The 8,591-nt window shown below is 44.6% G+C and overlaps 1 protein-coding gene across 2 annotated transcripts; it reads left to right on the top strand.

Annotated features, from left to right (window-relative positions):
* The first annotated feature begins 622 nt into the window (after positions 1 to 622).
* LOC121541921 (serine/arginine repetitive matrix protein 1) lies at positions 623 to 7,866 on the top strand. Of its 2 annotated transcripts, none has more exons than XM_041851311.2 (9): positions 623 to 846; positions 1,574 to 1,635; positions 1,840 to 2,571; positions 2,905 to 3,552; positions 5,986 to 6,116; positions 6,273 to 6,378; positions 6,610 to 6,676; positions 6,897 to 6,998; positions 7,194 to 7,866. In XM_041851311.2, the coding sequence occupies exons 2-9, from the start codon at positions 1,586 to 1,588 to the stop codon at positions 7,329 to 7,331; spliced, it is 1,974 nt and encodes a 657-aa protein (XP_041707245.1). In that variant the 5' UTR covers positions 623 to 846; positions 1,574 to 1,585; the 3' UTR covers positions 7,332 to 7,866. The 2 variants fall into 2 exon arrangements, with proteins under 2 accessions (XP_041707245.1, XP_041707244.1); XM_041851310.2 differs by having other exon boundaries at positions 1,840 to 2,601.
* Positions 7,867 to 8,591: the final 725 nt, after the last annotated feature.

Here is an 8,591-nt window from a genome sequence, read left to right as displayed (position 1 = left end):
ATGGATATTTTTTCTATAGTTTACCACCCGTACAGTAGGTGGCCGCATGCACCTCTAACGCTTATTTGCGGCCTGCCATAACACCATAGAAGAAAAAGGTTTCCGAGTGACAGTTTATGCAAATATTTTTATAACTAAACCAAGATAAACCAAAGCCCATCGTTTCAAACGTGAACGAACGAGTCATAGTGGGCAGAACAAGCAAGGAAATTGGCAGAGCCAAGCACGAGCTACCGAGTTCCTATTGGCGCGTTCTAACATATATTTGCATATTTCCGTTAAGGAACGCCTACTCTGAAGTGCGCGTGTGCAGTAACTCAATTCGCCTTTGCACTCTAAACAACACCATTTTTTAAAACTTTGGCAAAGGGTAAATTCTACAGAGACTAATCCACTCTGTTCGTTACATATTTTAGTTTTGGGAACTGAAAACTGTATTGAGATCAAATGTTTCATCGATGAGAAAATTAGTATAATGTCGGCCAAAATTCATCGGTCCATCTTCTCTCACTACCGGCCACTGGGCTTCTTCTCACTACCATATTTGGTAGTTAGCGTAAATACCAAGCGGATGCTTCACATTTATACATCCGGTGAAATATCTGTCTCATTGTTCTATCTGTGCCTCGAGTGTTTGCGGCACTGAGGGTTAGTTTTACAAATGTTTGACTGGGTATAATAAGGTTTGCAGCGCTACACCCTCGCTGCCACCACCATTTATGTGCATTACTACGTCATCACTTGACTTTAGCAAAGCAGTTTCGTAGGACGTGACTGTAGAAGAACGAAGGCGTTTAGTGTCGATGACAAAATTGAAAGTAACGTTAGTTGAAAACAAACTGAAAGGTAAGTTACTATTAAAATGTACCATTACAAACAACTCGTTTTACGTGTAGGTATGCAAGAGCAAGTCAACTTTATAGAGACGTAGCTAGTTACTTAACGAACGTTAGCCAACACAGCGTTAGCCAGTTTAGTGTAACAATGTATTATTTTTATTTTAACAATAACAGCTAGCTATTTAATCTTGTAAACCGCAACGTTTGTTTATTAACGTGAGCCAACTATCGTTAGTTTATTTAGCTAGCTGGACTTGTGTTTGGCGAGACGGTATCAAAATATAACGTTACTGATATCATAATCTGGCCTACTATAGTCGAAATTGTTTGGCACACTGCGTATAGTCATAACGTTATTCCACATTTCCCCCACTTGTAAAGCTCAATTCCTAGCAGATAGCTAACTAGTTTTTATAGCAACTGTTACATAACGTTACAGCTGTAACGTTAGCTAATTAGCTAGCTGCTTTCGCACTGTTCTGACAACCCGGGTTAGCTAACGTTAGCTAGCTAACAAGCCACTGGCTAACATGTGCCTTTTTAAAATGGCCGCAAAGGTCGTTATGGTTTAGTTAACGGTACTTATTTCTCCGAGTGTAACGTTAGTAGCTAAATATACTTAGTGTAAATTGGCTAAATAACTATAGTTTCGCTAAATCGGCTAGCTAGTTAGGCTTCTTTTTACAACTCACTGGCACCTATGTAAATGCAAAAACGTTATTTGTCGTCTACAGATTATTCAGTGTATGCCAAAGATGGTCAGACCTCACCCCGGACCTCCTCGGTTCAAACCCAGGTATGTGCAGGATTGTTGCAGAGTTAAACTACAACAAAAGGGGCAGTTTATAATAATGGAAAACTAACAATTGGCAATATAAATTAATGTGTTTTTTAGTCAATCTATTTTAATCGTGTAAACTAGACATGGCTAATGAAATAAATAACATGAATTGTGTGGATGGTTCAAGTTTCTTCAAGACTTGGTTTTGTTATTCAACAGGCCCTACTCAGATGGCTACAACAACATGCCACATGAAGAGAATTACAGTCCCCACCCCAGGAGTCAGAGAGGATTCCGGGGCCACTCAGGAAAGGTCCCTCCAAGCTGGAGAGATTCCAGAGGCAGAGGACGTGCTCACTTTGCCAAAAGGCCCCCACTGATGGGAGAACAGAGGCCCCCACTGATGGGAGAACAGAGGCCCCCACTGATGGGAGAACGGAGGGAGCGACCTTTCAATCAGTGGAGGTCCCAAAACCAGGATTCCTTCAAAACATACCCCTCCCAAGCGGAGCCCCATCATGGCCACAGGAGGCCATCCCCATCCAGGCCAAACCGTCCCCCCCCAGCACAGCATAGGTCCTCCCCGCACACTCCTGCCCAAGGGCCCCAGGGACACCACTCGGGTCACAGATCCCCCTCACCACGCCATTACCATAACCAACCTCCTGACAGGAGGCCGCCACCCTCACAGTCCCCCCACAGTTCCTTCAGGGGCCCTCACAAGCGCCCAACTCACAAGCGCCCAAGTCCTTCCCACGAAGAGGACAGGAGCTGGGGTGCCCGGCCGCATCATAGCCCCAGGGAGAGGCAGTTTGAGCGCCAAGGTCGTGGGGGGAAGCGCTGGAATGGGCCAGGGCCCTTTCCACGACCACACAATGGTGAACGTGGGCCCTCTGGCTCACCCCAGAGAAAGCCACGGGAGTTTCATGGCAGAGGTCCTTATCCAGAGAGGTACAGGAGTGAAGATGCAGTATTGGCTGGGTAATATAAATGGAGGGGGAAAAGTGTAAACTCGCGTAGTCCTCTGGCGTCAGAGGTCAAAATTATCATTCATTGTTACAATGCTGATAAACAGTAAAATGCAGTGATCTGATGTTAATGCACTACTAGTCACCTGCCACTGGAAAGTGTATATTCTCTCTGAAAGTTTTACTTTCCTACCTGTATCATGGCATAATGGTGAAGGGGCAGCATAAAGAAAAGCTAAACCTCCGTTTCCCACTTCAAACGATAATGGATCTTCCAATGTAATCATTTTTTGTATTGTTTGTGATGGATGTGCAGGTGGTCTGCTGAGCGAGATCCCAGGCAGCAGCATGCAGTGGTGGGACGGGAGAGGGAGGGCAGCGGACGCCACAGCGCTGAGTGGGCACATGAAGGCAGCCCTCACCACCCTCCCCACAAATCCCCCGCATGGAAAGGAGGTCGGTCGTCGTCCTCTTTCCACCAGAACAGCCCTCAGGAAAGGCCAAGTGGACCACCACACAAGCGGAAGTTCCAGGAGCGTGGGATGCCTCCTGCAGGCCCTGATCTGGAGCATGGTCACCCAAAGCGCCCTCGGATAGAGATTCCACATTACTTCAACGCCCCTAGGGGATTTGGCGGCCGTCCCTTGTCATTCAGGGACAAGAGTCGCTTGCTGAAGGGGCGTAAAATGAGAGCGGAGTCGGTGATGAGGCTCAAAACACCTCCACCTCGGCCCAAAGGAGCAGAGATCCATGAAGAGGAAGGGCCGCATACGTCCTGGGGAAATGCGCCATCCAAGTTCGCTCTTCGGAGGGAGCGTTTCCAAGCAAAGGCTGGCCCACTGAGGAAGAGGCCGATGCCCCATCAGTCACCCCCCAACCCAGAAGCCAATTCAACCAAGTCTTCCAGGGACTCAGAGTCACAGAAGGAACAGGTGGACTCTCACCGAGCCTTGAGCACACACAGGTACGGTATCTTCCTTCTCACTCTGGGAGCAGGGGCGTGATGATGTTTAGAAGGTCAAGCTTCAAAGATATCTGAATATGAAGGGAATGCCAACTTACAGCCATATTCCTGTGATGGAGGAAATGGAGTTACAGTGATGTCCTGTTTCAGTTAAGTTTTGAAATCAAATATCCAAAGACCGCTGGGGTTGCACTTTCAAGTGGGCTGGCAGTGAACAAAATAATTCACAAGGGTTTTTTCTGGGCGCCAGTCATTCAACGTTGAATTAATATGTGCCTATTCAAAACGATGTCATTGAAAGATACTAGAAAATCAATTTGTGTTGGGAGGCCTGTCCCTCTAATGCTATTGGGGTCTGAAGCTAGAGGAGCTCTGAGGAGCTTCTAGAGAGGTGCTCTTCACTGACCAAGTGGAAAAGTTGAAGAAACATGCTCACAATGCCAGACGCAACACAACCCGCTGACACAACAGAAGTTCAGAAGAGCAGCTCATCCATGAAGAGGACTGCTACCAAGAGAACTGAGGACATGCCCTTTATATCAGATGAAATGCCACAGTCGTTGCACACCAACATGCATGACTCAAAGGAAAGGAGGAGATTGATGTTGATCACCATATAGAAGGCTCTGAAACTGGAAGCTGTCATACTGGTTCAGGTTACACAATCTGTCAGTTTGAGCAATAACATTAAAATTGCATTGGAATATGCACCAGCTTCCATGAAGATAATGTCCAGAGGACCTTTGGGGATAATGCATGATACTAACATTGACAACAACAGGAGGAAGAAGCTCTGAGGCCATAAAGCGGAGAGAGGAGTGGACGCTGCTGTAAAAAAACAACAACATTTGAGTCATTTAGCAGACTCCTATCCAGTGACTTACAGTAGTGAGTGCATAACTTGTCATACGTTTTCATACTGGTCCCGCATGGGAATCAAACCCACAACCCTGGCCAAGTTCCATGCGCTACCAACTGAGCCACATGGGACCTTACGCTGTGGTAATACATAGATCATACAATACTACTTTTATTTCTTAGATGCAGACGTGCAGTTGACTCAATATCAAAAAATTATTAATTAGTCCCCAAATGTACAATTGACCTTTTAGTCATTTTAGCAGACGCTCTTATCCAGAGCGACTTAGTTAGTGCATACATTTTCATACTGGCCCCTGTGGGAATCGAACCCACAACCCTGGCGTTGCAAACGCCATGCTCTACCAACTGAGCTACACGGGACTACCTTCAAGAAGCAAACTGAGGACTGACGCGATAATGGACCACACCTCTGTACATTAACAGCACACTGAACTTCATCTGGCTAGGCCAGTGAAGTGGACTTTTTCTGCATGCAAGAATACATCAAATCTGTGTATACAGAACATATGCAGTGGACTACAGTTCCCTACACAGTGGATCTAATCTCTACACAGCAAGTTTCCAGAGGATGGCGGCCTTACAAGTACAACAATTGGATGTTTTACAAGCAAACAATGGATTCCATGCAAGCTGCTTTACAACAATTGCTCTGTATATGGCTTGTTTATTCGAGTGTACTACTGGGTTTTGACTGAAGATGTACAAGTTGAACACCGACCATCTCGAGCTGAATTCATCACACTACTTGCACCAGACAGGAGTGCAAGATTACAAGAACATCATCCCCCTTTGAAATTGAATGCCCAGCGATTTGAAGAGGGGTTGAGATTTGGAAGGTGAGACTGAACTTAACGAAGACGAGTAAGGATGAAGATGAACTGAAGATCACCAGGGAAATCATGGATAGATGGCCCGTTTGGCTGAACAGATTACTCATCTCCCTTTGTCATCATTATTTCAATAGTAATGAAGTGGAGAAGACAATTGACAGCCTTTCGAGTCCAGCTTCAAGTGAAAATCTGGACCGCAAGAGACCAGTTCCTCAGAGATTTCAGCATCACTTTTCCATTCATACGTGTCACTTTTCACTCTGAATTTGTGAGGAGAGCTTCTGGGAGGTCAGGTGGATTCAGGGTTCAGTGACTACAGCGTTACGAAAACATGGACATTACATGCTCTTTGTAAGTACCTGAGTGATGATCAGCTTTTATCATAATTCTATTCCACATGTAGACAAATTAATGTATTTTCATGAGTAATTATGTGAATGTAGCCTTCCCCACAGAACTCTCTCATTTCTGTTTCTTTCCATGTCCCCCAACATCTGTTCTTGTCAATTTTTTTCAGATTAAATGTTTTGTTCTACAGAATGAAAGCATTTACATTTTTCAGGGCATTATTTAGACTGATGGAATTTTCACTTACAGGGCAACATCTAAAGATGATGCTAGTAGTAATGTTCTGCTCCACTGCTTACCAAACCTGGCCTCACAGGCTCTACTGATGGGGTGCTCATCTCTTGTCATTCTGTCTTGGCTGGTCCTGCTTCAGCCCTTCCTCTATAGACAAACGGCTGGCTCGTGACCTAGTCGTTGTGTCCCAGTGGCAGGCACCTGGGACTAACTCAAGCTCAAAGGACAGCCCCCCAAGGGATAGAAGTAGGACACCAAAGAACAAAACTGGCAAGTGACCCCTAATTTGGTTTAGTCTCATTTTGTCTGTGGCTAACAGTTTGTTTGATGCCCCAAAACAGGAATGTGACGTCTCTTGGTGAATTAAAGATAATTCATTATGAGAATGAGACCTCTCTTACTCACTCTCACCTCCTGACTTTTCAGAGCGCTATTACAATTCAGATGAACAACTTACGCTGAATGAACGCTTCTCTAAAATTCATGACTCCAGTCCTTCCCCTTCACCAAGAGACCGGAGATATGCGGAAAGGTAATCCACCAATATAAGAAATGAATGAGTATCACTGTAAAAGATTTGATGTGAAGTGACTATTGTTATGAATGTATTGCATGGAATATAACCAATTTATTGGTTTAAATCTTTGAGGCCAGTGGTTATGAGCTACATGGGATCATGCATCACACAATGGATGTGGCATCACACTAATAACTAGTTTAATTCAGGGTAATATTCAGATAATTCACTTTTTACTTATTTTAGGCAAACGAACGTGCCACAGGAGAACCACAGACCTGAAAGACCCTTCAGGAAACCAGGACCACCACAGGTGAGAACTTCCTGATGTTGACTGGGTTCTTTGAAAGCTGAGTGTTCATAGCTTTAGTCTTGGGAGTGGTAACATGTTTACTGAAATGAGTAGGCCGTCGAAGGATACTATATGTCGAATGTTTCCTCCCATAATTTTTGGCACCATATGTGAGCAATTACATTTCTTGATCAACTCCATTCCACCATGTATGGGCATCCTTTACTCGTATGTCCCACAGAGACCCAGCTTCCGTCCCACCAGCCCAAATCTCAAACCAGGTCCTCCTCCCCAGAGAAGACCAGGCCCTGAACCGCCTGGTCCCTCTAGGAAGCCACTCATGGTATGTACCCTTTTTGAACAGCTCCTCTTATAACTTGTGGCCAGTAGGGCTTGTCTTAGCCCACTGACTGTGTTTGTGTGCCTCTTGGCCTTTTGAGAATGTAGGTAGTAATATCAGGTGGATGAAGCTGTAGGTCACTGAAAAACGGTGCATTTCTGACTGGTTTGGTTGAAATGATCTTTCCCCCCTTTGTAGGGAGGCTTTGTGCCACGTCCCTTCTCTCAAAGGCCAGTGTTCAGGAAAAGCCAGAGCATTCTGTCCAAATACCGTAACATGCCTACGATGCGACAACATGTACCCCCCAACAGAGGGTCTAATTACCGCCGCTGGTGATCAAACTAGAGGGACCGAGGGCACAGATCAGTGTTACACACCCTTTCCCCCCCTGGCCTTGGGTTGCGTCTTTGTCCTGGAGATGGTCCCCCAATGGAACTCTCCCTGTCGTCAGGAGTCCATCAGAAAAATACAGCTACACTGTTTATTTTTGACTGTTTACGTAAGATGTGTTTAAATATACAGAATAGGCTATCAGTTTCTAGTCTTCCAGACTGTAGTTATTATGGACATTGTTTTTTGATTTCACAACCATGTTACAGCTCTCATATCGTGTAAATGAAATTATGAAGATTTTACCTCTTTATAGTTACCAGTACCACTTTTAGTTTTTCCCCAGTGCTTAGAGAAACTTTATTTTTTTTGCTGTACTGTAGAAGCAGTCTTCAAGACGATTCCCCAAGGGCTGTTGAATATGATGCTCAAGTCTAATTCTCAACCTGTAAAAACTACTGATGCCATTTTCATGTCCTGCTCATTTGAACCTATGTACATTGTTTTGTTTAAGATATTGCGAATAAATGGCTGGACATGCCTTGTGTGGAGTTGTCTGTGTTGTACCGTAGGTTTCATAAGGACTGGGGAGATCTAGTTAGCATTTCACATTGTGTCACCAATTTCATATCAAGGTTAATGTAAAATAGAGGCTTTATTACGAGTGTCCCTTTACTCCAATAGAAGCTTAAAGGAAAAAGCAGTGATCAGAATATAGCTGGGAAATTCTATAGACTGATTCTCATTAATGGATACAATGATGTAGCTGCTTTTTATGTAAATCAAGTCTTGTTGAAAATCATACAGTATGAAAGTATCTTTTCACATCAGATCTCTCAGAGCTGATCTGATTGGTCAAAAGACCAATTAGTGAAAAAAAGTTCAGAATTGGGCTGCCTGTCTAAATGCAGACACAACAATACACATAGAAAAAAGTGATCGAAGGAAATGTACTGAGGTGGAGAGACAACTGCTCTCTTGGGCGTGCTGTAAATGCATTCCTTGGCAATCACCAGTCTGCCAAGCCGTTGGCACTGTACTGTTGGCTAGCCATGTCCTTTCCTGTGATTGGTTGTACAATGTCACCGTAAAAGGAGGGGACCGGTTGCATCCCAGAAGTGTCACAAAGGTTTGACAGCTGAAGGAAGCTCGGGAATAATGGGTGTAGAAATATAGGTTTGCTACAAAGGTAGTAAGCAGGAGGGCTGCAGGACCACCACCCACTCTTACTCTTCAAGAGTTGCTCTTATGAAAAAAGATTGCTGT

Source organism: Coregonus clupeaformis, chromosome 27 (assembly GCF_020615455.1).
Source record: "Coregonus clupeaformis isolate EN_2021a chromosome 27, ASM2061545v1, whole genome shotgun sequence".
In the NCBI taxonomy this organism is placed as follows: domain Eukaryota; kingdom Metazoa; phylum Chordata; class Actinopteri; order Salmoniformes; family Salmonidae; genus Coregonus; species Coregonus clupeaformis.
Note: the sequence above shows the minus strand (reverse complement) of the source record. Positions and strands in the feature narration are given on the sequence as shown.